Below are 22,697 nucleotides of genomic sequence, written 5' to 3' on the forward strand. Positions count from 1 at the left end.
CCAATCTCCGCATCAACAACCACTGCTCCTCCACCCAAAACCTGGACTTCGCTGTTGCCGTTCACACTAACCATCATAATATTCCCTTCAATGACTGCTTCCGGGTAGCGATCATCCACTCCTTGCCCAAATCCACCAACGTCTCAGTACGTAAAAGATGGAAGAGGACCTACATATCAACCATGAGTGCAACCACATCCCCTGGCCTGAACAAGGCCACCCAGTGATGTACCCCACACCCACCTCCTCACCTTCAGCAACAACCTTTTTGCCTCCCCCTCACCCTTCACAGCTTTCGACAGCCTGGCAAACGAACATTTCTTTTTGTGTGTGCACTGTCAACACTTTTCTTCTGGACCTGGCAACACTGCAGGCTGCACTATCACATTGTCCAAGTTGCTCACTTTCCACGTCTTTTTTCGACTCCTGAAGATGCGGTAGCTACCGCAAAAATTTGAAGTATTTCTGTGTCTGGTGTTTCCTCTCTCCTCTTTCACTTTTTGTTTAGCCCTTGTGGCCCTCCTTCCTTCTATATATATATATATATATATTTATATTTACTTATTTATTTGTAATCAGTAGTTTAATCATAATTTTGAGAATTTTATTTTAGGGAACTTTTACAACAGAACAAGATAACGTAATGTTCAACACTTCGCAATCTGTCACTTGCAAACTAAAAAATACTGAAGTGAAATACATAGCAGTTGTTAAAATGGGTTTAGTAACCTCATTCAAGTGTAGAAATTTCTACTGGTTTCTTAAGTATGAATAGAAAAAGTAGCTACTTCAACACTAAAATACCATAACTTGTAATAAAAAAGAACATTTAACTTTAAATATATAATTGTAACTCTCAAAGACAATGTTAGGAATTAAAATATAAATTACATTGCATTCAAAACAAAACACAGTGAAAGTACTAACTGTTTACATTCTACACTCAGTAATCCAGCCTTTAACATCAGTACTGACCACTCACAAATTAAAATAGCACAAGTTTTTAAAACGTTGACTTGTGTCTCTGGCCCCTCTTAACACCAAAATAAAAACTCCTTTGAAAGTCTTCTTTCTCATAAAGACTAGGTTTGATGGTACGGATGGATTCTCTTACCAATTTGTTTTAAACAGACCTGAAGACCAAATAAGAAAAATTAATACATTTCAGTTACTGTTATACAGGGCATACACAAAAGAATGGTGCAGTTTCAAATGTTCATAAAGAAATTATTTCTCAACTTACATGGTTACAAGAGACGCTGTCCACGTTTCTCACGTGGCACCAATAAATCACTTCTCATACTTACTGTGGGGGCCGCAGAGGCAGTTTCCAAGATGGCGTCACAGCAGAAGGCTTTCTGTGTGCACCATTTTGAGGTGTCCAGATAAGCATGGGTTTCATGCACTGTTTAAAAAAGATGCACCACACAAGAATAGCATAACCAAGTGGTACCGACAATTTGTGGAAACTGGATGATTGTGTAAAGGTGCTTCTCAATTGTGATTTTCCATCTTCTCAGTGCTGGATAGGGTGTGCTGCAAATGGAGAAAACCATGTTCTTCCTTGGCCACCCTGTTCACTGGATCTTACACCATGCGGTTTCTTTCTTTGGGGGTTTGTGGGTTGTTAAAGACAGATTTTATGTACCCCCGCTGCCCAATTCCATCCATGAACTTCCTGATCCTGCAGGCCATTACAATGGACATGATACACCAAGTGTGGGATCAGTTTGATTACTGCGTGAACGTGCATCGTATGACCCGGGGTGCAGACATAGTAGGATTGTAATTAACGTAAAAAAAACTTGGGAGAGTTCTCGCCGCTGACGGTGTTGTGCCCGTGTTACATGAGAAATATTTTTTTAAAATTAACATTAGAAACTGCACCATTCTTTTGTGTATGCCCTGTATAATTGCAAGAATTACTCAAGAATCCACTTTTCTCTTTTTAATCTTTAGCAGACGAGCATTTTCAAGGCATGCACTTTTCAAACTTGCTGCGAATTGAAAAAAAAAAACCTAGCAAGAGAACTAAGGAAAACCACTAAGAAGAATACTATCAAACTCCAAACCAGAGAACCCCACACAAGCTAGCAAAAACTGCACATACAATATACCATGCGAATGCAGGCAAGCTTATATAGGACAATCAGGATGCCCTCTATAGAAAAGGATAGAGGAACACAAGCACAACACATCCAAAGGCAAAACAGATAGGTCAAAAATTTCCGAATATGCATGGAGTGGATCACATAGAATTCAGTGGAGCAAGGTAAAAGTCCTACACACAGAACCTAATTGGAAACCAAGGAAAATAAAAGAAGCAGCCTTCATAGCAATGGTCCAAACCCCTACAAGTCATCCTAGTATAGAATTTCAAGGAAATAAGGCCCGCTCTCATCAAAAATTAGAAATAGTAGCATAAATGGAGTAAAAATTAGTACAAAGTTCTGGGGGCATGATGGAGTAGTTAATTGGTTAGAGGACTGGATTTGTAGTAAAATAGCAAAGACTGTCATAGGTTTGATTCTCCGGCCCCAAAAAAAAAAAAAAAAAAAAAAAAAAAAAAAAAAAAAAAAAAAAAAACCTGATTACAATGGTGCTCTATCTCAAAATATAGAGTTTAGAATAAGTATAGTTTAAAGCACTAGACAATGGATATTGTGCAATATTGCATGCTCATGAAGAACCATTGTTAACATTCAGAACATTTTTTTATGGTAGGGCTTTTAGCGGAGGTGATATTGATACATCATACATCCGAATAATGAAACTTAAAGGAAGCAGAAGAAAATAGAAATTTTACCCAAATAAATTTATTCAGAACCACAATAGAACAAAGTGAAAAAAAAATGTAATATGTAGCAGTGATACATTCATGACACCATGCAAAGTTGCATTAAAAACAGCTTGATACTTCTTGGCTAAAAAACAATAATAATGTATAACAGCAGTAGTGTTAAAAGCTTTCAGAATTATCTGGAATTTCGGTTATAGTGTCAGCATTATGGATGCTGGATGGACCAAATTCGGAGGAAAAGCATGACTAAAAACTACTCTTTGAAGATATGTGATCGTTGTGCCTTTATTTTGAAAAAAAATTGAAATTATGACATTTGAAAATTTTGCGTAATTTACAAAAATTTCCAAATTTGGATCTTTGCCTCTGTGTCCCCCTTGGATCCTTAATTGTTGCATGTTGCTTAAAGTATTCCTCTTTATTCATTATTACATGTACAATTTAAATTTTTCTGAAAAACTGCTGCAGCTGAGGAGTTATAACCTTTTATCTCCAATTTATCCCATAGTAACAAAAGAGAAACAAAGAACTTTTTCTAATGGTGCTTGTAAATAATAGTAGAGTCCAGCACAGTTAATTCTGCCGTGCGATGCGCGAAACAACTAAAGAAGTAGTGTTGCTAATGGAGCAGATAGAAAAATCGCTGCAGTGCGCCGATGCACAGCTGTTACGTACAACAATAAAATTAGAGAATTCAGGTCTATCTAACGTTGAGTTTTAAATGTCATGCATTATACCAGGACTAGGATTAATATGTACTAACAAGTGGCTTTGTATGTAGCTACATACATATGGACTAAAAATTTGCAAAATATGAACTAACACATAAGTAAAATTACCAAAAATGCTGCAAAGAAGACTTCTTCATACGATTCCTTATCTGAGTGATTTCAAACAAAATAAAAAAAATATATACGTATATATTATTTTTCATTGCATTAATGCACTGGTGGCGTTCTAACTTTTCACTCCCAAAACCCGTATACACTGGTATGGAACTGCAACGGCAGATAATAACATGCCAACGTGTTAAACCGCTACAATTGCACCATAACACTCCTCCTCAAACAGTATTATTATTTCCTCTCTGAGATCTGCGACAGTCGGTTGCCTTTGTTGTACATTTACAAAGGATGCTGGCTTCGACAACAATAACAAGTACATATACTGCCACTAGACGATAAGCTGCGCGGCTTTTTCTTTTGTTATGAACCAGGGCCGGCGCTAGTCATTTTGCCTCCCTGGGAGGTGGCGGCAGATGCCGCTCTATTTCGACCCCCCCCCCCCCCCTCCGGTCATTACGCAGCAACGGAAAATTGAAAATCAATATATTCCTAACTAAAACATCAAAATATAAAATAAATAATGAGACTTCTTATGCTATTTCAATACAGCGCAAAAGAATATCTCGCTCGATCACAGTTTTCAATAGGCTTATTTTTTTCTTCTCTTCAAATTTTGCCGCTCGGTTCGCCCTCCCCTTCCGCCGGCCCTGCTATGAACTTGGTCACCCATCAAAGCATGGCAATTTTAACACAGAAAACAATATGTATCGCATTAAGCAGCAAAAATGACAGCCTCCTCTATGCAATTTCTACAAGAACACCTGCCGGAGCCAGAGTTGAATTGCTTAGAATTTCCCGAGCTTGGCTATGCAAGGTTTTTGATTTCAACTTCGACAGAACTGGAGGCATTATGGAATTTAATGTTCATTAGCAAACACACACTTTTACATACACACACGCACACAACGTCAAACCGGTCAAATACTTAGTATAAAATAAAAATATGGTGCTTCCAATCCAACAAAACTCACCGCCACGTTACCTGCCTTTCCCTGCTTCATTATTACAGTTGGCAACACTAGTTACTAGCTAGCCAATGAACATGCACTGCATAAAAGAAGCAACGACTACGCCGTGCTATATTGCCACATTACCGTCCCCGCCGAACGGTATGAACCACGAGCTGGAGCGCTATTCAATTGTTTTCAATGATGTTTGCGCGAGTGTGTCCAGGAATGGAATGACAATATGGCAACAATAGCGAAGGTTTTCGAGCAGGGTAGAACACGTGATGCTAAGAGAGAGGGAGACGAAACGAAAATTCGTTTCTACGCAACGGCAAATTTACGTGTGTGGCACTCTAACAATGGATATATTGTTTTGTAATTCAAATATGTCATATCTTTAGGAGTATACTAATAAACAAAAAAGACGGAACTGAAATATCGTGTGTAGTTTTTCAAGAAATAGTGCGTTAATCGATGCCTCGCGGTGCTAGTTCACACATGTACCAGCCAGCCTAAGCTGAATACTGAGTGGTAAACATTTGTATCATGTGTATCATTAAATCAGTAATAACAAATATGCCATTATACATTCTTGCACTGTTGTTAGTCAAATTTTAAAATCTGCAGTGATATGGTAGAGTCAGCCGTATATTAGAATGTATGCTGTAACCGATAAAACCTTTTTGGCAAGGCCACTCTGGTAAAATAATTAATTACTTTCAATCCAATCTTGTATTAATTAGAATTAAATATTTTAAGATCATATTTTGAAATGTGTAGCTTTGTTAGTAGGATTCATGGTCATCTTAGACCATATTTGAAGGGGAAAAAAGGCTGGCTGGACGAAAGGTTAAAGACAATATGTGGAAAGCCATCAACCTTAATCCTTGCTAAACCAAACACCAAAGAAAAAAAAAGCAGCAAACATTAGCATGTGACAGAAATCTCTGTCTTGTCAAAGCTATAAGAAATCATGCAATGCTTCAATTCTTCCAAGTTCAAGTTCACAAAATATACTGGGTTGCATGCTACAATTGGAACATGCATACAGGGTAAGATAAAATAGTTTTCCCCCAAAATTCTAACAAATAAACAATTGTCAATCAAACATCACAATACAAGTTGCCATGGTTGCCAAAACCCCTTATTTATTTGTATGTTTGCTGAGGATATGACAGCTTTATATGTGTTTACGCTTGACCAAGTATGACGACTGAAAACACATTTTTGGAGAAAGCAACTATTATCTTACCTTGTATTATGGATGGACTGATTTGAAATTGTTGGAAATTTTGATAAGATTAACCGATATGCCTAACAGATATTACTCGCCTATAAAAAAAATTACTAATATAACACAAAGAATCTTTGTGACCAGAAATAGAAGATGCCTAAGCCGCTCGTCAAGTCAACCTTGCAGCAGGTTTTCGCATATGTAGATCCAAACGTGCGCGGAAGAATATAGTTCCACTGAGACGGGTTCTATTCCGACACAACTGCATACTTGCAAGAAAACAGTTATTTAATTTGTAATATACAGACAAAATAGTACATCCATTAGCAGGTATGGACTTAATTGGTTGCAATCACTGTGCAGACGAACTTAGAACCGCAGATTCGCCAACTGCAATGTGTATTGCGTTAAAGAGACACTGAAACTTTAGAGCGAGTCGAGCGAGACTGAATGCGTTGCAGAACGCGTGGAATCGGTGATACCAGTGTTGCACATCCCACTATTTTAACCCTATTTTTTTTGTAGAGCGGCGAGAATGGCTGAATCTCCTGTTCAGCGCGCGGTTTTACCCGAATGTTATTTTGGGCTTCATCCGAAGGGAAATGCTATTCAAAGGCAAGCAAGTTGTTTTAAATCCATAATCCTCCTTGCGGCAACAAGATCAAAGTAAAACAGGGCTTGAGGTGAATGTGCGCACGAATTGTATCACGGGTGTTGAATGATTTGCTGCTTGAGTTTAGCAAGAGGAAACGATTGTTTGTTTTTTGACGACAAAAGAATCTCCGCGGTATTAAAAGATATCGCAGCGAGAAGAAACATTTTTATTATTTGGACGAGAAGTCCTTCAACTCGGTGGGTGGGGGAAGGGGGAATAAAACATGGATGGATACCACCATGCAAAACCACCGCCAGGGCTGAAGAAACCGACGATGAGGGGAAGGGGGAGGCTTATTGTTTCACCCACTGGCGGCAATGAAAGCTTTGTTGAAGTCGCATATTTACTGTTCCGCGCAAAGAAAGGCAAGGGTGATTATCAGCAAGAAATGGACAGACCAAGATTTGAATCCTGGTTTAGTGAAGTGATTCATAAATTGAAACCAGAGTAATATCGACAGACAATGCACCTGATTGTATATATCACCAATAACAAATCATGCTTTTTTGGTGGTATAACTTGAATTGCGTGTGTCTTACAAGAACGGATATATTGCGGACGAAGCAACCACATTTTTCATAAATGTATTTCTTTCTAAGCCAAAAACAATAATTTGTCATTAAATTCAAGAGGGGCCTATCGTTGTTTACTTTTATCTCCGTTAATTTTTCGTTTTGCGTTCTTGAAATATACACACATGCTCTCATGCTTAGAAGTTATTTCGCTCTTATATTAATGACACATTTATTAAATAATATATGCGCAGAAAGTACTTTTAAAATTTTGTTTCAGGAGACAAAGAGAAGCAAAAATACATTCCACTTGACATGCATGCGAGTGTTGATGTGTTGTGCGGTTGGCAATACTGTAGATTTTCTCAGTGTCTGCGATGTAAGCAGCTCGGCGGTTGAGGAAAGACTGGCACGGAAGATTCTGAGCTCAGTTCTCGAGCGGATTGATACATAAAACCTGCTGCAAACTTAGCCTGACGCGCGGCTTAGTTTATTTCCCAATTTGCCAATTATGGTAAAATATAGATGAATTTGTTTCATTCCAGTGTGTCGTGTCTGTAATGCCATTTAAGTGTTCGGCAAATTCTTATTCAGGGTGATCAAAAAAACAAATCCAAAATTCTTGGCTTTTTCATGACATTTCTTTTTTCCTCTTTCTTAACATTTGTTTAATCACTCCCCTACGTAGGTGCAGTTGGAAATTAAGAAATAATAAATTTTATTCAATGAATATACAACAAGGCCAGTTAAGATGGAAACTGAAGCAGTACCTTTACAAGAGATTCAGACTTGCTATAATTATTAATGTATGTAAAAATTAATGCTTCAGACTTCATCCTGATGGGGAATAGCCACATGGCGATATTTAATATTTTTACAAAACTTCACGCGAACAAAATGCAATTCTTATGAAACAACGTGAACAAATTTTAACCACAACTCAATACAATTTTAGATTTCCAAATATTCAATTTTATCAAATCCCAGTACAAATACGTAACAATATAAATTCTCTATACTGTAACAAATAGCAAACATTTTTGACCACAAGCATAATATCTTGACTTTTTCATTGTTGTCATTCTTGACTGTAGACACCCTGTTATTGAATGTGTCGATTTTACTTTCCTCAGACAGACTTTTAATCTTCTCAACTGTTTATCATCCCTGTTGGGTCATGACGACAGTGTTTTTAAGTAATGTGTTTAGCTTCTTGAGAAGAGCTAGTCTCTTCCACTGTCTGTGAGGAAGGTTTTAGTTACTTTTCAATGTGTGGTGTTTGTCCTGTGCAGGTCCCTTTACAGCCTTGCACTTTTAACATTTCTCATCAGTCCTTTTACACCCCTTTTCTAACTGTCAGGTAAGGATTTTTGATAAGGGTATATTCCCCCTACACACTGAAGGGTGCAAAATGGTCGGGTATACCAATGCCACTCAAATATTTTAATTCATTCATTCACCTACACGTTAGATACTTTCTCAGAAGAATAACTGTGTTTGTTTTTATGCTCCGATAAGCTAATCAGGATAGGATCTACAATTTAGGCAGTTTTCAGACCGAAGCAACAAGTTGCATGCAACATGGAAGCTTTACACTGAAGTAACAAGCGACATAAATCCTTGTTTGTAAAACAGCATTCGCTGTACATGCATTACCAACAGACCAAGTCAACACGACACTATTCAGAAAACAGCAGAGGGGCAGTACAAACATGCCATTGTTTCAATAACCACCATGCAATTTTAAACACCACTTCATAAGCATTAAGCTCCTTAACAAGCATGAACCAACTATGACAAATATACTTAACAAAATTTATTCTGTACTATTTTGAACAACTCACTTCTCTCAACTGATGATAATTTATATTTATGAAGAAATTTCTGGTCCTGCATATTGTATCTAAAGATATCTGTTTGGTGGTTACGCGGAGATAGGTAATTTACACTGATAAGCTTACTTTTCATTTTTTCCATGCAACGAGCACAAGCGGAAGAAAAAGGAACCACGTCGCCCGCAGCAAGACAGCCTGACGAAGCCACCAGATGGGTGGCGAAATCGATCGCGAAGGAAATTTGCTTGGAAAAAATGAAAAGTAAGCTTATCAGAGTAAATTACCCTGCATATGTTTAAAGGTTGTTACAGAGTTTTGGTAACTCAAAAGCACTTGCATCACTCACAAGCATAAAACCAAATAAAAAAAATTAAGTAATGCAATGAGTTTTGGAACTACCTTTGTTCACAGGATTTCTTTATTCTGTTGTTATTGCAATTTAATTGTTTTTATTAGAGGCTGAGCCGATAGTGATGCTGATTTATCGGTATCGGGAGATACCGCGGGAACACTACTGGAAAGCAACAGTTGGAATATATTTACCGATATCTGCCGATACTTAATTGAATTGTTGATTTAAGTTCACTTTATCCAGAAACAGGCAAATATTGGGACTGGACCTACAGTTAAAGTGGGATCCAAACCACTGTGCCATGTGTCTCCACTGGGTATCGAACCTCTGGACCCCTTGATTACAAGGTGACAGCGTTATCACTACGCCATCGAGAGCCCCTATCTGCCAATACGTTTCCAGCATCTTGGTCTTTCAAGGGGTTCGCAAATATGCTGCATGAGGTTTGCTGAGTCCAATTATCATGGAAATGAAGAAAATTTTTAGGTTTCATATTTTACACCACTTTTGTGCTAAAAAAAATGGATTTGTGATTACATTACATGTAATTTAATATTCTGATGTAATTCTTGAAATTATTTCAGCAAAACTCTTCGTAAATTCATGTATATAATTGGAGTGGAATACTTACACACTAATACTTATGAATATTTTGAACAACTTTCAATTGTTATAATTTTGAAGCTTCAGTATTGGTATCGGGGAATTGATAAGAGTATTAGCATCGTATAGGTATCATTTTAAAGTGGTATCGGCTCAGCCCTTTTCTTTAAGATTTTTGATAACATGTATATTGTTAATATTGGGTGTCACTTTGCAAGATTTTATTTCTCCTGATAGAGGAGGGAGCTCCATTTTTAGTTTTGCCGTGTGATGTACACTGCATAGTGACAAATATTCGTACACTTTACCTACATGAGAAAACCAAGTCAGGACAGGACCAGGGTTGGAAAAAGGTAATTTACTAGTTACATTTTTTACGTAAGTTAGTTTGCATTTGGGACTGTGCAGACAGCAGTGGTGCCAGACATGTTGTTTAAAACTGATGTTTTATGCAAATACAAATATGCAGAGTGATTAGACAGGCATTTATTTTGACAGTTGTGATGAGCATAGAAGTTAAAGTGCCACCATAACATCAAATGGCCATTTGATGTAATTATTTCTCTTGTAGATTATGGTTGTTACAAGCATAAAACAGTTCTTTGTTGTGACGTTTCATGAGAAAACTGCTTGTTTCACAGTTTAAGTTGCTATGTTCCAACAATGTAACATTGACAAGATCCACTGTATAGTGGATCCTTTTTTGTAAAAAAAAAGTTTTAACCTGTTATAACTGCATCTTTAATCAAACTAAACATAAATGTCTGATAAAGGGAGCATGTGTTCTCCTGAAACATAACAACAAAAAATGTGTTTTTATGCTTTTAACAACTGTAGACTGCAAGATAAATGATTCTACAATACAAGCAATGAGTACATACAAGAAAAATCATTTGCTCTCAGTATAAGTAAGTTATACTGGTCAAAAAAAAGGGCGAAGTATACACTTAGCTAACACTTCAGGTATGGAGGGATATAGGAGAAGTATGATCAACACTATGCACTTATTGCTATGTGACAGAGGGGTTTGTGTAGTATGGTGGAATCCAATGGTTTTGGATTCTGGATAAGGCACACATGTACTGTTGCATTTGTTCATCTTGACCATCATGATTAACTTAGATACAAATGCTCAGATACAAATGCGACCTCAAAGGTTCAACCTTCAAACGGCCACTTCTAATAAAAGTGTTCAACACATGAGTAATAGTTATTACTAGAGCCCCGAAGTTTGGCAAAATGCCTCTTTTTATCTACTGCATATATTGATAAAATTTTTCCAGATATATGTTTTTTATGTTGTTTCAAATGTTTTAGAAGCCTTTTCATTTTGCATATTTTGCCTATTTGGGACACCACTGCTATTTTTAATTATTATGCCTTTTTTTGCCTTTTTCAATGAAATTTGTCCATTTTTTTAAAAATAATATGTATATAAATTATTTTTCTCCCAAAAAACGTTGTTGGCAATTTATTTTTCTTCCGTTTCTTATGTGAATAATTTTCGCCTTATTTAAGTAATATTGAACTCACGCATGTTTCAACATTGCTGAAGGAGAAAAGTGTGAGAAAAAAGTATTTCATGCTGAGTTAGGATATTGCCTTTCGGTTAACATTTTCTTGTGAATGATTGACTGCTGAAAACCTGTTGCAGAAGACCTGCACAATTACGTCATCACGTCCAGCATCCGTGTCAGGGCGTTATTGACAAGAAACAGCACTAATGCCCAAGGACCTTTGCATGAATTCCAAAATCAAGTTCTCTATCTTTAGTTTAGTTCGGCACTTTGGAGGGAAAGGATCGTGTAGTTGTCATCATGCCGAAATTTAGTGTGCCATTAAGTGGTAAGTTACATGGTTACGTGCGTGAATTTGGTGAAAGCACATTTTCGAGAGACGGTAATATTCTTCTCTGCAAGATATGTGAAAAAAAATCAACCATGAGAAAAAAATACTTTATAACTCAGCATGTGTCAACAGCAAAACATAAATCTGCAGCTGCTAAAATGATCGGACAGAAGAAGATATCCCTAATTTCAACAGTGGGCACTTCATCCAACAGGCAATCTCAGTTGTCTCTTGAACTGTGCAAAGCTTTCATGGAAGCAGGAATACCTTTCTGGAAAGTGGAAAACAAGTCACTGAGGAAATTCCTGGAGAAATACACTAAAGAAACGGTGCCGTCGGAATCTATGCTGCGGAAAACATATTTAAGCGTCTGCTACGAAGAAGCTCTGCAAAGAATTCGTGCTGAAGTTGGTGGAAAGAAGATCTGGATTTCAATAGATGAAACTACTGACGCTATGGGACGCTACATAGCCAACGTCATCATAGGAACTATGGAACCAACATGCAGAGAATCCTCGTCATTTCTTCTCACGTCAGAACAACTAGAGAGCCAATGGTTCGTCAATAGCTCAGTTATTCTCAAATTCCCTACTTCTGCTCTAGCCAGATGGTGTACATCATGATGACGTGTTACTTTTTATCAGTGATGCAGCTCCCTATATGAAGATGGCTGCCATAGCATTGAAAATTCTCTTCCCGAACATGCTTCATATCACATGTGTAGCCCACGCAATGCACAGAATCGCCAAAAAAGTTAGAGTGTTGCACCCAGAAGTGAACAGGTTGATTTCGAACACAAAGAAGATATTTCTGAAATCTCCCTCTCGAACCCGAAAATTTCAGGATATTGCGCCTGAGCTTAGTTTACCTCCTCAACCAGTCTTGACGAGATGGGGAACCTGAATATCAGCAGCTATATATTATGCTAACAACCTTGAAAAAATCAGTGAGGTGATCGATGCTCTTCCAGAAAATGAAGCGGCTTCAATTCGTGAAGTGAAAAAACTCCTGTGCTATTCAGAACTGAAGAATGAACTGTCGTTTATTTTTGCACATTATGGTGCATTGCCAGAGACAATTACAAAGCTAGAAAAAAGAGGGAGACTCTTAGAGCATCCATGAAAATCTTCAAGAATCTATGCAGCAGATGATGGAAGTGGGGTGAAAAGGGGTCAGCTGTTGCGGAAAAGTGCAAACGGGTAGTGAGTGCAAATGAGGACTTGAAACAATTGAAAACAATTTGTGATATTCTAAAAGGTGAAAATGCTGTTACCGAAATGAGTCCAGCTACATTAGCTTGTTTTATGTATGCTCCAATAACTTCTGTCGAAGTAGAAAGATCATTTTCTATTATGAAAACACTCTCTCTGACAGACGACAATCAATGAATGTTGAGAACTTAAAAAACACCTTGTTTCTGTAGTTTTGTGCAATCAAGACGAAGAAAATTGAAATGCTCTTCCCAATGTAGATTTTAACATTTTGCCAGAAATTATAGATAAAAGTAAGTGACTTCCAAATGTGCCTTTTTTCAGTTTATTTTCCCTTTTTTCATTTTTAGTGCCTATTTTCCACATTATAAATGCCTTTTTGCCTGCCTATTTTAACGAAAATAAATGCCTAAACTTCCGGGCTCTAGTTATTACACACTCACAGTAAACACGAATTGTTTAAGATAATACTTACATTCATTGTTGCCTGCCGAAAATTCACCGCTAGCTCATTTCTTCAACTATCTTCATGTTTTTTATCACAGGTTTCAATTCTTCTGAACTGCAAAAGATGTGAAACATTTACTCAACTCATAATAAGAAATATATATAACCATAATCACGAAAGTTACAGTACTGATTGTATAATTCTGGGACTGTGATACTGAAACAAGTGAATTGAGTGTTACTTAGTCACCTGATACGTGACACATATGTCCTTCTATCTTATTGTGACAGGTAAGATGTAACAGCTAGGGAAAACACCTACGAAAACATGGAACATGATCCAGCAAGTAGGGCTGTGCGATATTCCGATATATCGATATCGAGTCGATATTTTTAAAACATCAAATGGTCGATGTCAATATATCAGTATCAATAATATTCGCATTGATATTTGATATGTCTATATTTAATATGTCAATATTCAATACATCGATATTCAATATTTAGAACACACTTCAGAAATCTACGAGAAAGTCACTTATTGCAGGTGTATCACATTTGAAAGATATTATTTTATCCTGGTTTCTTAGGACTTGGCAAATTCTTATCTTGCACTAACAACATCATAAACAAGACTATAAAAGTTGAAACTTGAAATTTACGATTAATAATCACTCAATAATGACACTTGTAATGTATTGCTGTTTCGTGTGTAGTTCCTTTGTCAACTAAGATCACGACAGCTATACCTACAGGTTACATGAGTGAAAGTATGCCTTAGGCACCAAAAAATCACATTTAAGGAACTGTGGTCATGAGGTGGTGCATATCTTGAGAACGAAATACAATACTAACAAACAAATTAAACAAAGTTCAATTGGAAATACATAAAGAGAGTCATCTGGAAAGATTCTGTTGATGGGAATGGTGCGAATGAAATAAGAATGACGAAAGGGTAGTGAGTTATATTTAGAAAACTTCTAAACACTATACAACAATCCATATTTAGACTGAAAAACATTTAATTTTCTAGTTTTTCATTTTTGCCAGGAGGGAGGAGGAGGGTGTTTGCCCTGCCCTCTCATTGTTCATAGTATCAAGACAATGCCTCGGACAGAAAAATGGTATTGCAAAAACGTTTTGTGCTGTGACATGCTGTATATGTTAAAACTTCAAATTGAAAGACCTAGATGTGTCAGCATCGATATATTGACTTGATATCGATATTCAATCGATATCGAACTTCAATATCGAAAAATCGATATCCCACAGCCCTAACAGCAAGCCTATGGTGACCAGGCATTATCAAGAAGACAGTGAAGCAGCAACCACCAAAAACAAAAGGCAATATTGATCAATTTATTGATGTAAGTGGTAGTGGTTCACCATGAATTTCTAGCTCAAGGACAGACGATGAACCACAACTTTTACAATTAGATACTGTAACTTTGCATGAGGCAATTTGGCACCAATGATCTGACTTGTGAGCATCTGGGCAATGGTTCCTCTTGCATGATAATGCAAGGCCCCATACTGGTTTCCTTGCCTCCTCCCAGCAAAAATCTACACTTGTACTCTATGGTACGAAGTATGTCATTACTTGTCATCAACTACACAAATACAACACTGAAATATACAAAATTATGTTTGGAAGGGAAAGACAAGTTTAAATGTCTGATACTCTAATGATTTCTTATTTAGTTGGCAAAATTTAAAAATTGAGAGAGAAAAAAGAAAGTTATAAGATATATTTCTATATACTGTATTCTTATTTCTAAATTGCTCTGTCTCTTTAGGGTAATTGTCTCAATGAGGATGAATGATAATTAGGTAAAATCAAAGAAAAGGCAAACATATAGGAACATCCCAATTAGGAATCCAACACATAAAGGAATCCAAATTAACCAAGTATTTACAATAATCACTTCACGTATAAGAGTAACAATAGCAAGATTGACTTAATAGTTAACAACGAATTCTCCTTTATCTTAAAAAGGGATTACAATTCTAGCATAAAAAAATCATAATTATAGTAAAATTTAGTGCAGACCAACATGAAAATAAATTCAAAACATGACCTTTCCCTGGAGTATTTAATATACAATTTCGATTGTAACTACCAGTTACATCAAATTGAAGTAGAGTTTGTCCACAACATGGTCAGAGTGTAGTGCTGATCACATCACCCTCAACATGGCCGAGATTAATAGAATGTGTGTAATACAGAAAACTACGATAATGCGATGACCAAACTTCAATTCGATCTTGATGCTATAACAAATTCATCACGGAGAAACTCCCTTCAATTAAATCCATCAAAATCTTGCTTCATGATCATAGGAACTCATGGTACACTTAAAAAACTTCACAAAAACGCACCTTCTCCTCCAACTCTTGGCAGTATACCGCTACGCGAAGTCGACACAAACAAAAACTTCGGGATTGTTTTCGTTAGACACTTAAATTTGGAGGCACAAGTCGAATTTATTGTGAAAAACTGTATGGGGAAACTTAAATCTTTGTATCATTTAAAACATACTCTGGACGCTAATGTTAAAGATTGTCTGATGCAAGCACTCGTCCTATCCACATTAGACTATTGCGCTCCAGTGTACAGTAATATATCCCAGGGCCTAAACTACAAACTTCAAAAAAATCATAATTGTTGTATACGTTTCATATTTAACCTAAACAGAAAGGAACATGTATCCCCCCTATTTAAAGAAACTTTCTTGGCTAAACATTAACAATAGAAGAAAATACTTAACACTCACCTTGATGCACAAAATACTTAAAGAGTGGCTCCCCAAAATACTTATCCGATAAGATCTGTTCTCGTAGAACATCAGCCGAACATAATATCCACAAGAAGCACAATCTAGAAATCCCCAAACATTAAACTGCCACATATAACAAGTCCTTCATTGTTACAGGGATCAGGGAATGGAACAAACTGCCTGCACCATTGACTAACATTATTTGCCATCAAAGTTTTAAGAAAAATCTGAAGAACTTACTATTGTCCCAACAACTTCATTAAACTTCATATGTTAACAATTGCACCTGCACTTATACATCATATAATGCATACCCACCCTAACCTCCCCCCCCCCCCACCACACATTGAACTACCGAAGACTTATTACTTATGCTCCACAATATATACCGTATTTACGCGTGTACAGTGCGCATGATGTATAATGCGCACCCTGGTTTTTGATGGGTATAAGTTACAAAAAATTATATCTCGTATATAATATAATACAATCCAGTTTCAAGAAATGGCTTCCTTAGTTGCAGGTCGTAAAGCTGTTGCTATGCTGATCAAGGGTGAATAACATCATACCCATTCAATGAGTCATGATTCACCTGTTGCTATATGGAACAAGAGGAGAATATCCTCTTGTGTAAACAATAAGTCTCCAACCCATGCCACCTCCCTCTTCTCCCTCCACTGTGTTTAGCATCCCAAAGCTTTCACTCATTAATCACTGTATTTATTTTGTAATAGTAGAAAGCGAGATCAGAATTACATTATCCATACTGCTGATATGCATCCCATGCGACAGAAAGTGCATGCTCGAAATTTGCCAGAGTTGCACTGCTTTTCTTGGTGTCACAGAACATTACATTACAAAGTGAAAAATCGTGTGTAATGGCCTTCAAACTTTTATACGTGGTTTTGCTCATTCCTTCTTTACCTTTTCTAAAAGAACTTCAAAATATATACTTTTTCCATGACCAATATAACATTTATACGAGGCATATTGAAGACCTTCAAACTACAGTTAGCAGCACAAGATTTCTTCCATTAAGGAATTTACACACTCCATAAATATATTGTTATTATACCAGTAATAATTTTAATTATTGTTTTCTTTTTCTTATGTTTTTTTTTCATCCAAAGCACCATAAAAATCAGAATGTTCCTTCATTTTGTGATGAAATTATTTCAAGCATTTTACAATAGTGTCGTTATCTTGAATGAAATGCTTTTGCCTTATTCAAAAACTGCAGGATTTAAGCTTTACAATGATATATAACATGATAGGGTTCCGTAAACATGAAAAATCAATGCAAGTGTCCCAAAATAATGGAATGACTATGTACTGGTTCATGTTGGCTGTCTGAATTATTCCGTGAATAATACGCACCACAGTTTTTGGGAGCAAAAATTTTGGAAAAAAGTGCACATTATACATGAGTAAATACAGTATACTAATCTATTCAATGTATTATTTTATCATTGTATAATCTTTATGTATCTTTATTGTATTATCATGATCATTATGTTTTTTCTTCTTTTTGTTTTTATTCATTTACTGTATCTTTGGCAAGTGTTGGTTGTAAGAACGGCCCATGAGGACAAAACACGCCTGCTTAAATAAAGACTATTCTATTCTATTCTATTCTATCCTATGTATGCCTGATGGCATTGTGCAAAGTGCACGGGGAACTTTACCATTTGTCCACAACAAATTTAAAATTTCTTGCCTGTATTTTTTTTCCTTTTTTTCAAAAACATTATTTTAATGAACTACTACAAAAATAGTTTTTCTTGTATGTACGCATTGCTTGCATGATAGAATTATTTTCCTGTAGTTTACGGTTATTACAAGCATAAGAAAACAGTTTTTTCTTTGTGACGTTTCAGGAGAACACACGCTCCTTTCATCAGACATTTATTTTCATTTTGACTAAAGATACAGTTATAACAATGGTTAGTAATTTTTAAACACTTAAAAATTTTAAGTTTTGAATACAACAGAAGAACTAACAGAGGTCCAAAATACACAGAACGGGAGAAAGAGCATATAAGGTTGGGGAAAAAAGTTCATGGTTTCAAGATCTGGTTGAAAGAAAACGACATTTTCTTAATAAAATCGGACAAGGAAAATAAACCTGTCCTTATCCGAATTAAGGACTATAAAGAAAAAATGGAAGAATGTTTCAAATTAAACAATTTCACAGAAACCTCTCGAAACCCTATAACTAAAATAATAAATGAGGTAAAGAAAGTAATTGAAAGCAGTATCACGATACCAAGAGAAATGAAGAAAAAACTCATTGTCAAAAATTCAACCCTGCCGATTGCCTTTGGACTACCAAAAACTCACAAACCGGGAACTCCAATACGACCCATCATTGCAACTTTCACACATCCTGCATACAAACTATCCAAATATTTAGTTGAAAGACTTGCTATAATTAAACAACAAACACCATTCAGTGTTAAAAATGCATATGAAGTCAAACAGAAACTAAAAAATATTGTTTGGAATAGTGAGTATCGTATTGCAAGTTTTGATGTTGAAAATTTATATCCTAGTGTCCCAATAGAAGGTGCCACAGATGCATTACACAGATGGCTTATTGAGATGAAGGTTAACCCAGTAGAATCATGGGAAATGGTTCGATGGTTTACTGTATGTGCAAATTACAATTACTTTATATTTGATGGCAAAATCTATCAGCAAAATAATGGTCTATCAATGGGAAACCCAGTATCCGGAATCATCTCCAGCATTTTCCTTCATTACATAGAATCTCCAATTGTTAATGCGATAGGTGCGGATATCAAACTCTACATCAGATATGTAGATGATGTGCTAATTATTGCTAAAAATGAGAACACCATCATGGACGTATTTAAATCGTTAAATGAATCACATCGTCGCATAAAATTCACTTTCGAACCCATGAATAACAATGTAATTTCTTTCCTTGATCTGCAAATTAAGACAACTGACTCAACAATTCAAACATCAGTCCATAGAAAAAAATTAGCGGGGGAAAAATACATCCATGCCAAATCAGAACATTCGCGTATAACAATGGATAACATATTTTTAAATTTTTTCCTGAGAGCACAAAGACTATGTTCTAATAATGAGGATATCAAAAATGAAGAAGAAAGGCTCTTTAATATAGCAAAAGAAAATGGCTTTCACACTAACAGAATAAACCAAATCAAAAAACAAGTTGCAAGAAAACTAAAGGAAAAGAGAAATACAGACAAAGATGAAAAATCTGTTGAAAAGAAATTTGTGTGCATTCCATTCCACAAGGGATTCTCACATAAAATTGCAAAAATTTTTAAAAGTTTTAATTTCAAAATTGTTTTTAAAGCACCAAGAAGTTTGGAATGTACATTTAATGAATTCAAAATGAGAAACTCGCTACCAGATGTGGAAACCACAGGAATATATAATATAAGTTGTTCATGTTCAAAAGATTATGTGGGACAAACAGCAAGGAAAATGGCAATAAGATGGCACGAACATGATTTGGACATTATAAATCTAAACCCAAGAACAGGTTTGTCAACTCATATCATCGAAGAGAAGCATTTGATTAAAAAGAGAAGGGTTTTAAAAAGATTAACGGGAAACACAGAGTTGAATGTCTGGGAAGCCTCGTTCATTGCAGAAGAACACTGGAATAAATTAAATAATGAAAATGGTAACATAGATCCAGTGTGGAGTTTTCTTTTTCACAAATGGAGTAAGCCACCATCTTTAAAATTTAATGTAACAGAAAACATCAAGAGACTTTGTGAAAACAATGATGAATTTGAATTACCTGATGATATTTGGGATTCATAATTTAAAAAATTCTAAAATAAAAATAAAATAGACTGTTTTTTTCACAGTTAAGTTGCTATATTACAACAATGTAACATTGACAACATCCATTATATAACAGATTCTTTTTGTTTAAAAATTACTAACCATTGTTATAACTGTATCTTTAGTCAAAATGAAAATAAATGTCTGATGAAAGGAGTGTGTGTTCTCCTGAAACGTCACAAAGAAAAAACTGTTTTCTTATGCTTGTAATAACCGTAAACTACAGGAAAATAATTCTATCATGCAAGCAATGCGTACATACAAGAAAAACTATTATTCATCTATTACGGGGAGAGAGGTACGTACATTCCAGAAATATCAAATCAAGATTCAAACGACACTTCAGAGAATCAGATTTTTGAGAAGATGCAAGTTAAACAATATAGTGCCAAATTTTTTGAAGTGGAAAGTTCGAACTCGTAATACCTACACCAGTGATTTTAAAGGAAAGCTACAAATGTTAATGATAGGACGCCTAATCAGGGACTCGTACTCAGAATTGGACAGCCTTTCTCGAAAGACATATGATCTCCACATAACATTGTCAAATTCTTTGCACCCACTCATATGGGATAAAGTAAACAGAGCTACAGAACAAGTTGTAGAACACTACAGCAAGCTTTCAGAAAGGAGACTTGATAGGAAATTCTACCAGCTAATTCAAGAAGAACAAGTTATATACAACAACAATGAAAGAAGGGAAGCAGTTAATGTCACTGGTAAAATAGAAACTAAGAACATTGACAACAGATTATTTATAAATCTTACGGATATTGAGGTACCTGATGAGTATATAGAAATTTTTCAATTCGGAATGAAATTTTCAGTTGGTAGTGCTTATATACACAAGGAAGATTTCGTGATTTCAATAGAGAAAGCACTGAATTTCTTAGATGATGAGGAGGAAAAAAGAAAATTACGAAGTCTCACACATGATGCTCTTGATGAACGTTTAAGTTTTGAATACAACAGAAGAACTAACAGAGGTCCAAAATACACAGAACGGGAGAAAGAGCATATAAGGTTGGGGAAAAAAGTTCATGGTTTCAAGATCTGGTTGAAAGAAAACGACATTTTCTTAATAAAATCGGACAAGGAAAATAAACCTGTCCTTATCCGAATTAAGGACTATAAAGAAAAAATGGAAGAATGTTTCAAATTAAACAATTTCACAGAAACCTCTCGAAACCCTATAACTAAAATAATAAATGAGGTAAAGAAAGTAATTGAAAGCAGTATCACGATACCAAGAGAAATGAAGAAAAAACTCATTGTCAAAAATTCAACCCTGCCGATTGCCTTTGGACTACCAAAAACTCACAAACCGGGAACTCCAATACGACCCATCATTGCAACTTTCACACATCCTGCATACAAACTATCCAAATATTTAGTTGAAAGACTTGCTATAATTAAACAACAAACACCATTCAGTGTTAAAAATGCATATGAAGTCAAACAGAAACTAAAAAATATTGTTTGGAATAGTGAGTATCGTATTGCAAGTTTTGATGTTGAAAATTTATATCCTAGTGTCCCAATAGAAGGTGCCACAGATGCATTACACAGATGGCTTATTGAGATGAAGGTTAACCCAGTAGAATCATGGGAAATGGTTCGATGGTTTACTGTATGTGCAAATTACAATTACTTTATATTTGATGGCAAAATCTATCAGCAAAATAATGGTCTATCAATGGGAAACCCAGTATCCGGAATCATCTCCAGCATTTTCCTTCATTACATAGAATCTCCAATTGTTAATGCGATAGGTGCGGATATCAAACTCTACATCAGATATGTAGATGATGTGCTAATTATTGCTAAAAATGAGAACACCATCATGGACGTATTTAAATCGTTAAATGAATCACATCGTCGCATAAAATTCACTTTCGAACCCATGAATAACAATGTAATTTCTTTCCTTGATCTGCAAATTAAGACAACTGACTCAACAATTCAAACATCAGTCCATAGAAAAAAATTAGCGGGGGAAAAATACATCCATGCCAAATCAGAACATTCGCGTATAACAATGGATAACATATTTTTAAATTTTTTCCTGAGAGCACAAAGACTATGTTCTAATAATGAGGATATCAAAAATGAAGAAGAAAGGCTCTTTAATATAGCAAAAGAAAATGGCTTTCACACTAACAGAATAAACCAAATCAAAAAACAAGTTGCAAGAAAACTAAAGGAAAAGAGAAATACAGACAAAGATGAAAAATCTGTTGAAAAGAAATTTGTGTGCATTCCATTCCACAAGGGATTCTCACATAAAATTGCAAAAATTTTTAAAAGTTTTAATTTCAAAATTGTTTTTAAAGCACCAAGAAGTTTGGAATGTACATTTAATGAATTCAAAATGAGAAACTCGCTACCAGATGTGGAAACCACAGGAATATATAATATAAGTTGTTCATGTTCAAAAGATTATGTGGGACAAACAGCAAGGAAAATGGCAATAAGATGGCACGAACATGATTTGGACATTATAAATCTAAACCCAAGAACAGGTTTGTCAACTCATATCATCGAAGAGAAGCATTTGATTAAAAAGAGAAGGGTTTTAAAAAGATTAACGGGAAACACAGAGTTGAATGTCTGGGAAGCCTCGTTCATTGCAGAAGAACACTGGAATAAATTAAATAATGAAAATGGTAACATAGATCCAGTGTGGAGTTTTCTTTTTCACAAATGGAGTAAGCCACCATCTTTAAAATTTAATGTAACAGAAAACATCAAGAGACTTTGTGAAAACAATGATGAATTT

The 22,697-nt window shown here is 35.6% G+C and overlaps 1 protein-coding gene across 1 annotated transcript in view; it reads right to left on the reverse strand.

Moving 5' to 3' along the window:
• Positions 1-283: 283 nt before the first annotated feature.
• Positions 284-22,697, reverse strand: part of LOC145995983 (uncharacterized) — a 72,709-nt gene continuing 50,295 nt past the window's right edge. Inside the window, exons 12-13 of the mRNA XM_083132097.1 lie at positions 13,318-13,404; positions 284-1,133 (exon numbers count right to left, since the gene is read on the reverse strand). Of these exons, the coding sequence (XP_082988223.1) occupies positions 13,347-13,404 (58 nt within the window). The 3' untranslated portion in view covers positions 284-1,133; positions 13,318-13,346. The remainder of the gene's footprint in view (positions 1,134-13,317; positions 13,405-22,697) is intronic.

Source organism: Lepisma saccharinum, chromosome 12, assembly GCF_977018435.1.
Source record: "Lepisma saccharinum chromosome 12, izLepSacc3.1, whole genome shotgun sequence".
Classification (NCBI taxonomy): domain Eukaryota; kingdom Metazoa; phylum Arthropoda; class Insecta; order Zygentoma; family Lepismatidae; genus Lepisma; species Lepisma saccharinum.